General features: G+C 36.3%; 1 protein-coding gene across 1 annotated transcript in view; it reads left to right on the forward strand.

Annotated features, from left to right (window-relative positions):
• The window catches only part of LOC150101658 (uncharacterized), a 321,244-nt gene that overhangs the window by 166,787 nt on the left and 135,985 nt on the right, over positions 1–18,472 (forward strand). The window contains exon 9 of the mRNA XM_090399849.1: positions 13,669–13,756. Within this exon, the coding sequence (XP_090255975.1) occupies positions 13,669–13,756 (88 nt within the window). The remainder of the gene's footprint in view (positions 1–13,668; positions 13,757–18,472) is intronic.

Genomic DNA, 18,472 nt, shown 5'->3' on the forward strand with positions numbered 1-18,472 from the left:
GAACTAAAAATTTAAAGCACAAACTACTAGAAATTACAAAAATTAGTTCATTTCTTGTTATTGTGAACAGGGGCAGCTCGTGAATAGGCATTGCAGAACTGCAGCACCCCCAATTTTTCTCGACATATAAATATATTTATTAATTTATTTATATTTGCTTGTAATATTTACTTTTATCATCAGCAATCCTATACAATTCTCTTATTTTGTGTAAAAAAAATAATAAAAAACCATCTTGTAGCACTTAGGAGAGCGAAGGATGCTTGCAGCACTGTGTTTACCACAGTGTCATATTGCTACACGCGCAAGCATATGCACGTCATAGTGAGATGTGAGCTATTAACATAATGCGGCACACTCCGTCGTGCAGTTCCACTGTTGTTTATATGCAGTTTGCACCAGTAGTAGAGGGTTCATAGTGCTTATCGCGTTTACTCCGTCTCTTTAAATATTTGGACATTGCAATTAAAGGATGTAATTGTAATGTCCAAAATTTGTAAATCCATTCCTTTAGTTACAATTAAAGGAGTGGATTTTATTTTTAAGTAATTTTGTATTATACTAAACTGTGTAATTTTATCGATAATAAACAATATATTTTCATGAAACAAAACAAGAAGAATATATATTATTTTTAAGTAATTTTGAATTATACTAAACTGTGTAATTTTATCGATAATAAACAATATATTTTCATGAAACAAAACAAGAAGAATATATATTATTTTTAAGTAATTTTGAATTATACCAAACTGTATAATTTTATCGATAATAAACAATATTTTTTCATGTTTAATTTTTTTTAATTTTTACCATAATTTTGATATTTTATCCAAACATGTATACACTGTACTTACAGTGTGTATGTATATTTCGAAAGTTGCAGCACCCCCCACAATTTCAAGCCACAAGCCGTCACTGATTGTGAACATCAAAACAGTTCATTAAAAAACTGAATAACAGATCTATACCACCGTTAATGTGCGTTAGCTGGAGACAGTTTTATTTGTTGTCGCGTTCTGTGGTTCACGCTCACTCTGTCTGAGGTCTGAAATTGGTAAATTTTTTTAAATATATAAAGAGCCAATAGGCTTCAGTGATATAAACATTATTTAAATTAAGCGGATATTAAATCCCACATTGTTTTAAAACTGAATAAGAAACTCAAAGATTGGAATCAGAGAGTTTCATGCTGAATATAGTATAATAAAATTTAAAAGTATCGGCAACTACTAGCGTGAACTAATGCAAGTAGTCCAGTACTACAAACTCGGGCAACTCGCAGCAAAGGTGGTAAAGTTTTGATCGCTATTCTTGGTATTTTCCATAATGTAAAACACATTTCCTAGGAAATGCATGCTGTTATTACATTACGGTGGTAGGTCACTACCCAGACTGGTTTCAGCCTTTATTGTGGCTTCATCAGTGAGTAGCCAGACCAAATTAATACCAAAGGGTATAGTGAAAAGAACTTATATACTCTGCTATACGAGTTGTCAAAAAGGTGCACCAATTAAGTTACTTAAATATATAAAGAGCCAATAGGCTTCATTTTGGCGATATAAATATTATTTAAATTACATTACGGAAAATTATGGAAAATTACATTATGAAAAATACCAAGAATAGTGATCAGAACTTTACCACCTTTGCTGCGAGTTGCCCGAGTTTGTACTACGTACTTGGGCTACTTGCATTAACTCATGCTAGTAGTCGCCGATACTTTTATAGTTTATTTTACTGTATTCGGCATGAAACTTTCTGATTCCAATCTTTGAGTTTCTTATTCGGTTTTAAAACAATGTGGGATTTAATATCCCCTTAATTTAAATAATGGTAAATTTTTAATAAACTATGACTAAAATTGATTTGAAATCAAACCTTGGTTTTTGTTGCATTGCGTAAGAATTTTAATCATATTTGCTGCCTCTTTGAATTTTCTTGTGAAACAATTCTTATCTATATAGGACATGTTTGTTCTATCCCAGAGTACATCATGACCGGTAGAGGTTGCATGAAATGCCAATTCCAATTTATGTTCTCTCTTATTTTGTACATCCTTTTGATGTTCGCTCATGCGAATTTCTCTCGATCTCCCTGTCTGGCCTACATAGCAGATGCTACAGAAACAGTGAATATTATAAATCCCTGGTTTTTTCATTGGGTGATGTGGAGGTTTTGGAGGATGAAAAGATCTTGATATTTTTTCAAGTGGCAGGAAAGTCACTTTTATGTTGTATTTGTAGAGAAGTTTGGCTAATTTATCTGTTACATTCTTGATATAAGGATGGGTGACTGTGTTTTTGAAATCTTGTTTATTTAAGTTTCTTGTAGGTACTGTATTGAGAATTTTCTTAAGTAACTTAGTATTGAAACCATTCAGTTGTAGGATCTGTGTTAAGTATTGTATTTCTTCTTTCCATTTTCTTTCTGTACTAGGGATGTTGTATGCTTTATCCCTTAAGGTTTTTATTAGGCCTAATTTTTGCTTGGGGTGGTGATGTGAAGTAGCTTGCAGAAATCTTCGTCTGTTTGTTGGTTTTCTATAGATGGATAATGATAATCTGTTTTTTCTTTCATTTATTTCTATAAGGATATCTAGGAAAGGAAATTTTTTTATTTTCTTCTAGTTCCAGAGTGAATTTTATGTTAGGATGTAAGTTGTTAAGATAGTCTTGAAATGTTGTCAGTTCTAGTACTGTTCCTGGCCAAATGATGAAGATATCATCCACATAGCAGAGCCATATTTTTGGTTTTTTGTGCCAGTTTTGTAAAGCCTTATTTTCAAAAATTTCCATGTAGAGGTTTACTAGAGCTAGTGAGAGGGATGAACCCATTGCTAATCCTTCCTTTTGTTCCCAGAGTTTGTCTTGGTAAAGGAAGAACTTTTTTTTTATGTAATGTTTGTAGAGCTGTAGAATGTCTGGTGGGATGAGATTTTCTAGGATGTTTACTGTTTCATTTCTTGGAATCTTTGTGAAAAGGCTGACTACATCTAAACTCACTAATATGTCTATGTGTATATCTTTTACTTTTTCTATGAAGTCTGTGCTGTTCTTAAATTAAAGTTTTCCCTTGTTGTACAAACCATTCCTCAGCTGTAGATATGACTTCATCATCTGTGGTAATTTTTGTTCCTCTCAAGTGTTTCTTTAAATTTGGGAATAGGAAATAGTTAGATGGGGTCAGGTCTGGCAAATAGGATGGGTGAGGCAGACATTGAAAGCCCAAGTTGTGTATTGTCTGTTGGGTTTCATGAGCAGTGTGAGCAGGTGCATTGTTCTGCAAAAGCAACACTCCTCTGTTTAGTTTCCCACAGCATTTTTCCTTCAGTACCTCCTTCAATTCCTTCAGAGCTGTTGAATAAACTGCTGCTGTACTTGGTAAGGATTACACCATTCATATCCCAAAAGACAATGGCAAGAACCTTCCCCACTCACTTTTTGGGTCGGAACTTCTTTGTCTCTAGAGAACCTTTTTGCCTCCACTTCATTGACTGTTGTTTGGTTTCTGGGTCATAGGGATGAAGCCATGTTTCATCAACAGTCACAATACAAGACAAAAAATTTGCAACTGATTTCTCAAAATCACCCAAAATCTCTTGAGATGACAACACACATTCTCTCTTTTTGGTTTGCATTCAAACATTTGAGACCCACTTTGCTGAGTACTTCTGTATGTCCAGATGCTGGTGGATAATGACCCCAACTCATTCCATGGATATCCCCAGTCTTTGCAATGTGTTTGGCTAGTATTTGTCTATCATCAAGGATCATGGCATGCACTGCATTGATGTTTTCAGATGTGTTCACTCTGGAAGGTCTTCCTGACCTGGGGGGCATGTCATCTCAGGATGCCCAGTTTTAAACTTGGCCACCCATCTGGCCAAGTTTAAAAGACTAGTCTCAGAAAAAGTCTCACACAAAGTTTGGTGAATCTCATTTGTTGATTTTTCATGCAGCATGAAAAACTTGATTACAGCCCACACCTCTATGTCTTATGATTTCTTCAAAATCCTCTGACATGTCTTCTTATATATCCTAAAAGAACAAATTATTATAATTTATTGAAACATTGGGACTAAAAGTTTTAAGATATGTTCTTTCTTGTGGTTATAGCAGTTGCTTTAATATTATTTTTGTTCTAGGTGTTTATCAGAACTTTTTAGACCCCCCCCCCCCAATCAGAAATAATTTGTAGTGGAAATACTTCAGAAGAAAACAAATTGAAATAAATCAAAGATGGATTGAAATAGTGAATCCATACAGATATCTAGCACATGTCGTTACAAACAACCATAAACTTGATAATGAATTGTAGCTAGAATGATCGCAGGATGGAAAGTTTTTAACCATTGTAGAGAGATATCTAAAAGCAATTTACCAAACTGCATAAAAAGAAAGATCTACAACCAGTGTGTACTCCCAACAATGATCTATGGTATAGTGAAACATGGAGCCTGACTAAAAAACATCTAGAGAAACTGAAAACAACACAAAAAAACATGATAAGAGCTATTTTGTGAATAATCTAATTAGATAAAAAGAATAATGCTTGGATAAGGAAGCAAGCAAAGATAATGAACATTGCCTTATTATACAAGGCAACAAATGGTGCTGGATAAGACATGATGAGAATGTCTCACAAAAGATGGACAAAGAGAACAACAGAATGGACACCAAGAACTGGTTATCAAAAATCAGGTAGACCAGTGATACGGTGGGACAATGGAATAACAAGATGTGGATATTTCTGGTGAAGAGATTGCACAAGACCAGTTAAAATGGAAGAAGCATAGAGAGATCTTCATCCAGCAATGGACTGAAGAAAGCTGTTGAAGATGTGTGTATATTTGTGTTAAAGTGCCTCTATAGCATAATTAGAAGAATGATGATATATTAGAAAAGGCCTAAGTTTGATTCTTGTCATGACAAAAGGATTTTTCATATGGGTTTTTTTCAATTTAAGGTTAGTTAGCTGATCTCAGGATAGCATGGTTTTTCTCCTGGAAATTCAGGTCTCGCATACAGACAAATTGGCTGAGAACACACATAATTTACAAACAAAAAATACTAGTGGTGGACAGTAGATGACATTGATGGTAGTAATGTTGTAATTGGAGAATTAAGTAGTAAGAGACACAGCAAGATGTAGGTAGCAAGTAGAGTAGAATGCCCTCCTGCGATGAGTCCTTGTACTACTTGCAGGTGTCATATAATAATAATATGATTTATTTAGGTTTGTTGTATATTTGTTTATTTGTTATTAGTATAATGTTAAAAACCTAATAGATACAATTATTATAATCTAGTGTTTCTCATTTTCATGATTCAGTTTGCTTAATTATAAATAACACTGTATAACTATTCAAAATTTATACATTGTCAAATTTGATTAATGGACTATGCCTGTATATCCAAAATAAATAAATAATGCTACTGGAGTTTAAGTTGAGAATCTAGACGGTTATTCTCTGTGTTTATCATCATATATTATTTTGTATGAAGTAGTGAAAGTAAAATAGAGAATAATTGTTCCCTCTTAAATGGAACTATCAAGGTGTGTTTGAATTTTTATTTATTTATTTTTTTTTTTTCTTCACATATTCAGAATTTCTTTTGTGATATGAAGTGGTTTGGAATATCAAGACTATTATAATTAACATACAATCATAGTGTTTGATTTTTGGAAAAACAATAGTTGTTTTTCTGAAACTGAGTTTGTTTTAAGTGTTAGTGTATCAGCAGCCTGTCTATATTATTGTTAAACAAAAAAGACAGTGTTTATTCAGGTAGAGAAGAAAGTGATATTAAAACTTCTCACCACAGTGTTTTTATTATTATTATTATTATTATTATTATTATTATTATTACCGGCTACTTCAAGGAGTCCTTATACTCATTAAGGGAGGCCCTAAACATCATGTCAAGAACTATTCAGCATTTGCACAGTATTTATCATGCTTTGCACTCATTCACAGTCATGGCAACCACAACAGACTCTGGAAACCTATTCCACTCATTGACTACTCTCCAAGCAAAAAACCTAGTTCTAACACCCTTGCCAACTACACTCTTGCTCAGTTTCCATGGATGGCCCCTAGTTCTCTCACCACCACACCTGTTCTGAAAGATTTCCTCTGAATTAATCTTGTAAAAACCCCTCAGTAATTTGAATGTCTCAATCATATCATCCCTCTTCTGTCTATCAACGAGTTTCTGTAACCCATAAATCTTCAACTTGTTCTTGTAAGGTTCATTCCATAGACCAGCTACCATCTTGGTCACTAGCCTCTGGATCCTCTCTACCTCCTCCCCATCACCAAGAAACCCCTTGCACACAGATCTGTGCACAGTATCAAGATGAGTATTATCAAGGCTCGATAAAGAGGAACAATAACCTGCTTGTCCCTGCTCGTCAAAGTATTCTTCAGTAACCAAGTGATCTGATGAGCTGCTTTAGCCACTTTTGCTATGTGCCCCTAAACTTTAACTCCCTATCCACTAACACTCCCAAGTCTCTGGCTTCGTCAATTTCCTGGAGTACAGTTCCACCAATGCAGTGGAACTGTACTCAAAATGCATAACCTTACACTTTGCCACATTAAACTGACATCCATTCTCCTTACCCCAATCTGCCCAGATCATCTTGCAAAATTTTGACATCATGTGTATTCACTATTGCTCTACCAACTTTGCATCATCAGCAAATAACTGAACAGTTCCTCTCAGATCAATCCTTTCCTATCATTAATGAACAAATTAAATAGCAGCGGTCCAAGAATAGACCCCTGTGGCACACCACTAATCACAGGCCTTCTTTTGGACTCTACTCCTGAATAAATTACGCTCTGATATCTCTCCATTAACTACCCTCCTATCCATCTCACCAACCCTATATCCATTACCATGTGCTGCAGCTTACTGATTAGAATTCCATGTGGTATCCTGTCAAAGGCCTTTGCAAAGTCCAGCAGTATCACTGTAAACCCATTACCTTTATCCAACTCAACTGTCACCTGTCAATGTATTGTAAAACATGAGCAAGTTAATGAGGCATGATTACCCTTCACAAAACCATGCTGCCCCCATACAGTATCCCATTTCCATCTATCCATTCCTGTATTTTGCTCTTGACCAACTTCTCCAATACTTTGATGACTCCTGTTATTTGCATTAGTCTTCCTGAGACAGTAGTAAGTATCGTTATTGGAATGAAATGGTTGTAACAGATGAACAAAAAAATGCATTTTGATGACCCATTTAAAGATGATTATGATGATGCAGATAGGCATGCTGAAGAACACCAAAAATGCCGAATATCTGATAGTGGACTGAAATTCTAACTGAAGAAATTCTTGTTCCACTTAGATTTTTTGAGCATATTATAGGTAGTCATAATGGAGATAACATCAGGCATGTTGAAAGCAATGTTATTGTTGATTGAACATTCAATAGAATGCAGATGCCAAAATAGGTAACAATTAGAGATACTCTGGATCAATTTGCTATTGCAGTAGGAATGATTGATTAAACAGTAGCAGTGAATGAAGTCTTCAGAGAGAATATTTCATTATCAGGACTTCATCATGATGATGCATATCAGGAATTCCTGGGTCTGACTCCCACTGATGAGACTCGAATAAAGGTCAAAATTGGTCTGCGTAGTGACCCTTTCCATAATGCATAGCACTTACATGTCTGAGAGGAAATGTGATTTGGAATACTAAGGCAATTGTTGTGAATTCAAGAACCTCTATGTACAAGAAGCCTAGTTGCAAAGATACTTCACATGCAAACTTTGTTTGCTTACACTTCAATGAAGGATTTCTTGTCAAGCTTAAATTAATTAATTTGTCCTTGTTCCCCTGATGAAAACAGTATAGGCTTTGTACCATCAGTTGTTTTTAGTTTAATCTAATACAGAATATTATTTAGTGCTACTAAATCCCAAATTGCTAGCTCTTTCTCATTTGTTCAGTGTCCAAGTGAATATGTGCTAACAGGATGCACCACAAGAATGTGACAGTTAGACATTAGGTCAGAAGCCTCAATCGGTTCTTCACATTTCCCATGTGGCAGTTTCCTTCCTGTTGTCTAGCCTTGACTTTTATGTGGTAATGGACCATTCATAGTAATAATGTTCTCTTGTAGAGAATCCATGTTATTGTCTAGTATAAACTACTGCCGTGGAGACACTACAATGATTCAGGAGACTAATTTTAAAAGCTTATCTCACTGGCAGATTACTTCACTTATTCTTTAAAGGATGGAAATACAGTTTGTTTCTTTTCATCTTCTGTGTAATACATATACCTATGTCTATCAATTAATTGTATCTTGATGATGATGCCTTTTTGAAATAAAAAAAAAAGGCATGTTTATTTGGCACCATAAACAAATCATAGCATTTGGTTAACAAACATATTATTACTATTAGACACCATGAAGTCAACGACTCATCTAGGCGGTCCTTTGTCATATACACAGCTCATCATACATGTCTTAATCACATTCAAATTCTCTGCAGACACCACACTATTACTTACTACACATCTTACTAAATATTGCATGAAAAATTATATGCAGTGAATTATTTGGCATACAACATGTTACCTAAGTAAACAAAATTTTGATGTCTTGATGATACAGTTTCCAGACAAGTAAATGTTAATGCTGATATTATGACTTCAGAGATATAAAAGACTGCAATTAGAATCGACTACACTTGAAGAGATTTTTTTAAGTATTTATAATTATATCCAGTCAGAGACATTTTAAAATCATTTATTGATATCGGCACTGATAGTGTAGTGGCAGTGACAAGTTAACATACCGTGTGATATTATTATTATTACTTTCATTTGTTGCATTTACCAGTCTCCAAACACTAATAACCACTCAGATCTCCTCACATTCCTTTCCATGAAACTTGACCACCTGCAATCTAGCTATCCAAATAGGAAGGTCATCTTTCTGGCCAACATCAACGTTTCACAATTCCAACTGGCTCCCTACTCCAACACCACTGACTAAGCAGGATGAGAAGCAGAAGTCTTTGCTATAAGTAATGACCTAATACAAATTGTACATCTATCCACTCTAATCCATGATAACCCTCTTCGCTCTTCAAATACTCTGGATCTCTGTTTTACCAGTTCTCCTTCCAGATAGAGGTCACCTCTTCTCTTGGAGTCAGTTGGGATGACCTCTAGAATTTCTTCATCTCCTTTCCTTAGTCTGACTATTACTTCTACTCACCTGACCTTAACACCTGCTGCGAATGAGTCACAGAAATTATATGAAGAACTTCATCCCCCCATTCAGCCTATAATTCTCTCATCTACTTTCCAAGTACTAGTTCAACCAAAAATGTATAAAAGCAGTTGAAGAAAAAAATTCAGCTTATTGCATTTGGCTTGCATCAAGGACTCCAGCTTCATATTCTACCTATACTAAAGCCACATATGCATATCAGCACAACATTATGCATATCAGTCATCAGCAGATCCAAATCAGATTTCATAAAGGCCAACAGCAGAAAACTTGCCTCCTGACCAAATGGATGCTATGCTCTTCTGGTTGCTTGCTAAGGTCATTGGATGCAACTTTTTCTCTCCTGCACTTCCACCCATCTCTCTCTCTCTCTCTCTCATCCTGAAGCCAACACTCTTTTCCTCAAACTACTGTATATAGATGACCAAGAAAAATTGCCTCCTACCAGAATCCAAGCACTGAATGCCTCCCATAGATTTTCAAAAAGAAATACATAAAAAAAACTGCTAAATAACTTAAATACTAAGAAAATCTTTTGGTTCTGATGGCATCTCTCCAATTGTTCTCAAATATTGTGCTCCAGAGATAATACCCATCCTGCATTGTCCCTATAATTTATTATACATATCTGGTACTTATCCCAATGCATAGAAGCAATCTCATATCCATCCCATTCCAAAAAAGGTCGATAGTAGTCTACCATCAAACTACTGACCAGCTGCCATGACCTCAGTCCTCTCCAAAAATAATGGAGAAAGTTATCAATAGCCAGTTCCTCCATTACTTAGAGACCCACCAATTAATTAGCGACCACTAGTATGGATTCCGCCATTCAAGATTCACAGCTGACCTTGTAGCTTCATCATCCACCACTGGACACATACTATGGAAGGTTCAGAGAAACTTGTGTTTTTGCTCTTGACATTTCCAAAGCTTTCGACTGTGTGTGTGTGTGGCATTGAAGTCTACTAAACAAATTGCCATCTCCCTGCATTCTCTGTAATTGAGTAACCAGCTTTCTGCTGGCTACTCAATTACAGCATGCCTCAAAGCTCTATCCTATTCTCTTTCTCCTGAACACAAATGATTTACTCAAATAACCACTAAGCAGACAAGAGTATTTCCTCTCATGCTACTCATTTGACAAACTATACAATACTCTGACATCCCAGGCTAGAAGATGATCTACAACTAGTTCCTTAAGAATTAATCTACATACTATCCTCCAGTGGGGCAAGGACCAAAACACAGTCTTGCCTTTTCTTGTGCAAAAAGGGATCCCAGCTCACCTAATCTTATCCTCAGTAATACACAAATCACCAGACAAGATCAGATTTCTTTGCTTGGAGTAACATTTACTTCCAATCTTTCCTGGCATAAACACATCACATCAATAGCCTATTTCACACCCAACCAACTCTTCACTATGTACAAATCCGAAATCTGTCCATGTTTAGAATATTGCTCACATGCTTGAGGTGGTGCACCTAAAACTTCCCTTAAAATCCTTGATGCCATCCAGAGGCATGCAATTAGGCTCATAGTTGATCCCTCTCTTACAGACTTACTTCAGCCTCTATCTCACTGCACAGTGTTCAGGTGCTGTGTCTGTTCTATGGATACATCCATGATCACTGTTTTCCAGTGAATTGGCAACCATCATTCCTTTGCTTTCTGTTGCACCTGTTAATACAAGAACTGCAGCTGGCTACCCAGCACCCACTTTACTGTGCAACTGCAAACACACTGAACTTGCTTCTATTCTTCCTCTTTTATTCTGCACACCTCTGTTTTCTGGAACAGCCTTCCTCAAAAAGTATTCTCAAACAACTATAACCTTGCAACTCTTCAAAAAAAAAACATCAATGAACTTCTATCTCAGTCCTCATCTGCACCCTACACATGGCACTGATGTGCCTATAGTTCACTCAGCCTCTTGTGTATGGGATCAATATATATAAAAAAAAAAGTGTTACACCTCCTGAGAGTCCAAGGACTCATCTTGGGAGGGCACAGTACTCCATTCCATCCAACTTGCCATCTTCCTTACTTCAATGCACAATGCCATCTACAGCTCACCACCACAAATAGTATTTTTATATTTTTAATAATTTTAAAGTATTTTCTAGGATAAAAAAACTTATCTCTATATGAAATTGGCCAACTCACCTTCACTTGATAAAGCCCATATAAAGATTCCTCTCATAACCATTAGAATCAACCTCAGGTTTTTTTCTGTTGAAGGATGTAACATCTCATTATTCTCCCAGTTGTACTACATGAGAGCTTATGCTACGTGATATGCTACTGAACTTAGCCAAAAAAAAAAAAAGAAATCAACAAATTGCATCTTGTTTTAATTCGATTCCTTTTAAGAGTCTACTTGCATGAAATCATTAAGACTGCTGATGTTGTTGTTATGTGCCATCCAGTCATTTTTGACTCCTGGTGATCTTATGAACAAAGGCTCTCCATCCTACTCGGCTTCTTGTCCTTCCTTTCTTTCAGTAATTGTAAATTCAAGTTGGTAAGTTCTTTTATGTTGTCCATCCAACTTTTTTTTGTGGTCTTCCTCTTCTCATCCCTTCAATCTTCCCTAACATAACTGCCTTTTCCAATGATTCGTCAGCTCGCATAATATGTCCAAAGTCCATCAACTTCTATTTACCAATCATCGCCTCCAAGGAGCATTCTGTTTTTATATTCTATAAAACCTTTTTATTGGTCATTCTTGCAGTCTGTGTGATTCTTAATAATCTCCTCCACACCCATAATTCAAATAAATCAATTTGCTTTCTATCTTTTTTAATAATCCAGCTTTTACATCCATACACCACTGCTGGAAATACCATTGTTTTGACAATTCTAACTTTTGTGGCCTTACCAACACCTCTATCTTTCATAATTTTTGTCAGGTTTAACATCGCGTTTATCCCCATGATTATCCTTCTTTTAATTTCATCTTTACATTTACTCCCATTTCTGAATCTGGGCCCCTGTAAATCATAACTTTCAACAATTTCTATTTTATCTCCCTCTATTATAAATTCATTTAAATTGCCAAAAAGCCATTGCTTTTGTTTTGCTGATGTTTAAATTAAGCCCAGCTTTGTTACTTTCCATCTTAACCAATAGAATCAACCACTCCAGATCTTCCTTAGTTTCTGCTATGAGGGTTGTATCTGCATATCTTAAATTATTTATTTTTCTGCCACCAATCTTAATTCCAGCAGGATCTTTATCTAAATCAGCTATTCTCATAACATATTCACTATAAACATTAAAAAGGTAGGGCACAGTATATAACCCTGCCATATCTCGTTTTCCACTTGAACACTGTTTATTTCTCCAAAGGCTGTTAGATTCTTGGTCGTCATACAGCTCTCTTATCAGGAGAATTAGGTGTTTCCCATTGGTCTCATTACAATCCACTGTTGTGATCCACACAATCAAAAGCTTTCTTATAATCAATAAAACAAATGAATACCTTCTGAACTTCTCTTATTCTTTCCATAATCCATCTCATGTTTGCTATTTGGTCTCTAGTTCCTCTACCTCTCCTGAAGCCTGTCTGTTCTTATTGTGGCATTTCTCTATTCACATATGGCTCCAACCTTTGTTGGATCACTTTCAGCATAATTTCTATCAGATTGCTGATAGCCAGTGCTTAAATCTCATATGATATATATATATATATATTCACTAAGGGTATTTACTTGGATTGTAGACATTTTTATATTAGAATTTTACTGACCAGAAACACCGAGATAAGACAAAAGCATAAATGCCCTGATTAACTAGAAAGACGCATCTTAGAATCAAAAGAAATTGTTCTGGACCCCTCACACATGAACAGTAATTAAAGTTATAGCTTACCTGATTCACATGGCACAGTAATTCAGTTTTGGTGTCCTCGATATAGTTCCCACTCACTAACGCCTTACCGCTAGACCTGCCACGCGGATGCCAGTTCAAACTTGACTGTTGTTGTTGTTCCTAACTTGTTTATATGAGAAGTTCATTTTTTATCTTGCTAGTTTTCCAGTTTTTTCTGATAGTATGTACACCTGAAGAAGTTGGCATTCCGACGAAACTAGTTGTGTTCTTATTAAAGTTTTTGTCTTATCTCAGTGTTTCTAGTCAGTAAATTCTAATATAAACACACACACACACACACACATTTGTACTATATAATAACTGAGTTTAATATTTTTATATTTTGAGCTGTTATTTTATTATATAATTCTAAATTAATTAGCAGTTGTCCTTTGTTTCAATATATATGTGTGTGGGAGGATGGGTATTCACTGTGTAAAAAAAACAAATAAAAAACATATAATTTAATATTTTTTTTGCATATGTGTAAATTTTTTTTTTTAACATGTATTCATAGGTAGCTAAACTTCTAGATCAGAAGCGCTCACAAAATGTTGGAATTTTAATTTCAAGTTTAAGATTAGAAATAGCTGATGTGGAAAATGGTAAGTAAAAATCTAAACAGAGCACATTTGTTAAATGCTTGATTGTAATCCAAATAATTAAACTTCATTTGAAATAGGTCTTTTATGGTTATCTTTTCAAAACTTCGAACCTACTGTTATTATCAAGGTACCTCAATGGAATCTTAGAGCTCATCATAGGAAGCTTTGTGCTTGCTCACACCATGCTTATCGCATTTTTCCTTAAACTCATTCATTGATAGTATGCTTGCCGCTCCCTCAGGACCCAGCCTACTCATTCACCACTCATTAAATAAAAATTTTAGTCTCACATCCATTTAGTAATGTATTTGAATATATTTTGAATTCTCTCTCTCTCTCTCTCTCTCTCTCTCTCTTGTTATCATGAAACCTAGGAGACTAATTGGTAAGGTGAAAGAGATGGTCATATTGGCTGAAATGTATGACTTGAAAGGAGAAAATTATGGCATGAGAGAGGATATGAATTATTGGAAGTAGCAAAAGAAAACGAGTCTGTTGCTGCAATATGACAGAGTAGAACTGAGAAGGAGAGCCATAATAGCGAATGACTCAATGCATTGGTTATGTAGGAGGAGGAGTGGTGTGGAGTTTGTGGAGTGAGTTTGACAGGTGAAAGGACTTAAACAAGAAGAATGGTTTGCATCTGAATGGATTTGGTGTTTGGAGATTGGAAAAAGTGTTGTCGAATGAAGTGAAGGTGGACGTGCAAAATCAGGAAAACTAGAGCTTTTGGGGAAATGAAGCTATTGAGTGGATATGCAGACATCATTCAGGCATCTGAGTGCAAGAATGTGTATAATATGCCTAAGTTAGTACCACTGGTAACAAAAAACCAGAATGGGACAGTTAATATAAAGTTCAGGATAGAGGTGGGACCTAAGGGACTTTTACACTTTATGAACACTAATGCCAGGAGCATTCGGACCAAGCAGGAGGAATTTTTGGAATTGGATAGTTCATCCTGGTTAAAAGTTATTGGCATTAGTGATACATGGCTAACAGAAGATGATATAGTTAGTGGGATAGAATGTGAAGGGTATAGTGTGTTCAGAGAGGATAGAGAGAAAAGAATAGGGGAGGAGTGTTACTGATAGCTGATGAACTGCAATAAAAGAGAGTAGAAGTTCAGCTGCAGGCCAGTGAAATTAGCATATTTCAGGCTATCTAGTGTGAGATAAAGGCCAGCAGAACAAAGTATAAGTTGGATGCTGCTATAGACTAGAGGATGGAAAAGATGATGAAGATAGTATGCATTGGCAAATAGACTCAATGATTGCAGAGCAAGTAATTATTATTGGGATTTCAACTAAGGGAACATATATTGGAAGGAGGAGAAGACACATGGAAGAATCAAATGGAATTTATGCAGTTACTAAGGGATAATTACCTGAGACAGCATGTGATGGAATATACTAGGGGGATTCGAGAGTGCTTGATGTAGTAATTGCATCTGAGAATTTGTCTATAATGAATATGACCATATTGCCACCAGTTGGTGAGAGTGATCATATGGTCTTGACCTGGAAGGTGGCTAAATGTGTGGAATTTTCAGTTAAGACAGGGTATATGTTGAATTACAGGGCTGGTAAGTATTGACAAGCTTAGAAGATGCTTAGATCGGTGCCATGGCATGTAAAACTGCAAGGGCTGGATGTTGTTAGTGCATGGGAAATGGTAAAGGAGTGTTTGAGGGAAGTAATGGCAGACTGCATACCTAGAGTCAGAAGAATAATTCAAGTTAGAGTTAAATGGATGAATATTATCATTAAGCTGGATCTGCAAAAAAAAAAGAAACAATTGTGGAGGGAATTTAAGGAGAAAAGTGACCTGCAGGCACATGAACAGTACAAGGCTCAGGCCAGAAGGGTAACTAGTGCAGTAAGAAAGGCAAAAGCAGAGTATGACAGGAAATTAGCACTGCAGGCTAAAGATAATCCCAAACAGCTCTTTCGATATGCTGCAAGTAAAAGAAAAAATGTTTATGGCAGAATGATTTTAATGAATGCTGATGGTAGTGAGTAACTGAATCAGCCGAAATAGTAGAATTACTAAGTGAACATGTTGTTTATTATTTTAACGGTATAATAGAACACGGAAACTAAGTAAATAATTAATTTATTAACTTGATGCTGATATTTCGCTGGTGTTATAACCAGCATCTTCAGAGCACAAAAACACTGTTTGTCACAATACGCGAGACTAAAACAACATGGTGTACTTAAACAAAATTGTAGCAGCAACAAGACTAGAGACACAAAGATATTTCACATGGAAAGGGAAAATATACAAACAAATTGATGGGACAGCCATGGGCTCCCCCCTTCCCCCCCTAGCCAACTTTTACATAGAACACCTGGAAAAACAAGCAATCAATACAGCCACTCTCAAACCAACACTTCGGCTACGCTATGTTGATGATGTGCTTGCTATTTGGCCACATGGCCCTGAGACATTGAAAACATTCTTAGCACATTTAAATAGCCAACATCCAAAAATCCACTTTACTATGGAACTGGAAACCAACAACTGTCTGCCCTTCCTGGATACACTCATCACACGTCTCCCAAATGGTTCCTTATCATTTTCAGTTTTTAGAAAACCCACACATACAGGCAGATACTTACACAAACAATCACACCATCATCCTTCTCAACAATATGTCATATTAAAAACGCTAACCCATAGAGCGAGAGCAATCTGTTCCAATGACAAGGCTCTTACTGCTGAACTGACTCACTTACGCCACACCTTCTTGGCCAACGGCTACAATCCACATAAAATAAACAAAATACTAAACACTCCTAAGAAACCCCTCCCACCATCCACCACAGAGAACTACAACAAAACAGTCACCATCCCTTACATTAAAGGCACATCCAAAAAGATCTCAAGAATTCTCAATAAACATAAACTACGCACTACATTCAGACCATGTAGCAAATTAGCCACCCTCATCCGCTCACCCAAGGACAGCATTCCTCCTTTATCACATCCAGGAGTCTACCAAGTACCCTGCTCATGCAATCAAGCCTACTACGGTCAAACAGGAAAAACTGTGAACATCCGCATCAGCGAACATAAAAGATACGTCCGGAATTATCATTATGGGAAGTTGGGCCTGGCAGACCATGCTCTGGATAACCCTGCACACAGGATCAACTGGAAAAACACAAAAGTACTACACAGAAACCCATATAAATCAGAGAGATTGTTCTTAGAGGCGACAGAAGCCCTAAAACACACTCCAAATCTCAACAAATATGGCTGTATTAACTTGCCGAAGATCTGGGAGACAGTCATATTAAGAAAAAACTAGCACTTTTCTAGGACTCTAGTAATATATGATAGCTTTTTTTTTTTTTTTTTTTTTTTTTTTCAGATAGAGGGCACCAAAATCAGGACTCTAGTCTTTGTGTTGCTGCTACAATTTTGTTTAAGTACACCATGTTGTTTTAGTCTCACGTATTGTGACAAACAGTGTTTTGTGCTCTGAAGATGCTGGTTATAACACCAGCGAAATATCAGCATCAAGTTAATAAATTAATTATTTACTTAGTTTCTGTGTTCTATTATACCGTTAAAATAATAAACAACATGTTCGACGAACACATAAGTCTGTCCACACGTACTAAGTGAACACTTTGCAAGAGTATATCATCCAGGTGGTGATATTGCAGGAACAAGAGAGGCAAAGGCTTATATGGGAACTGAGGTAAATGAAATAGAGTTACATAGCATATTACAGAATCCTAATGTGAATACAGCTGTGGGATTGGATGGTGTACCACCTCAAGTTTTACATGAAGCTATGAGGAATTGTCATGCTCTTAACCATATTGTTTATGTCTCGGCTCTGGGTTAGTCCCAAGAGGGTGGAAAGGGGAAAATAGTTCCGTAGCATAAAGGAAGCTCTAAAACTAATGTAGCAAATTACCAACTGATTAACATATCAGGAGTTGTTATCACAGTATTGGAGAAGTTGGTCAAGAGCAAAATACAGGAATGGAGGGATGGAAATGGGATACTGTAGGGGGGGGGGGCAACATGGTTTTGTGAAGGGTAGGTTATGCCTCAGTAACTTGCTCTTAACCATACTGTTTATGTCTTGGCTCTGGGTTAGTCCCAAGAGGGTGGAAAGGGGAAAATAGTTCCATTGCATAAAGGAGGCTACAATGTAGCAAATTACCAACTGAGCATATCAGGAGTTGTTATCACAGTATTGGAGAAGTTGGTCAAGAGCAAAATACAGGAATGGATAGATGGAAATGGGATACTGTATGGGGGGGGGCAACATGGTTTTGTGAAGGGTAGATCATGTCTCAGTAACTTGCTCATGTTTTATAATACAGTGACAGTTGAGTTGGATAAAGGTAATGGGTTTACAGTGATACTGCTGGACTTTGTAAAAGCCTTTGACAGGATACCACATGGAATTCTAATCAGTAAATTGCAGCACATGGAGTTGGATATAGGGTTGGTAAGGCAGATAGGAGGGGTGGTTGATGGATAGATATCAGAGAGTAGTTTATTCAGGAGTAGTCTAAAAGAAGGCCTGTGTTGGGAGAATTCTTCAAAGCCATTGCTGACTCAAAAAATAATCTTTCAGATCTATAACAACTCCTAAATAGCAAATTCGTTTTCCTCCATCTAATCCTGTATGAAGGAGTGTCCAAAGCGTGGTCTGCCAGTCCCGACTTGCCATAGTAATAGTAGCGA

The sequence above is a fragment of the Typopeltis vanoorti genome, chromosome 11 (genome assembly GCF_054136105.1).
Source record: "Typopeltis vanoorti isolate ZY-2024b chromosome 11, IOZ_Tvanoo_1.0, whole genome shotgun sequence".
NCBI classification, from domain to species: domain Eukaryota; kingdom Metazoa; phylum Arthropoda; class Arachnida; order Uropygi; family Thelyphonidae; genus Typopeltis; species Typopeltis vanoorti.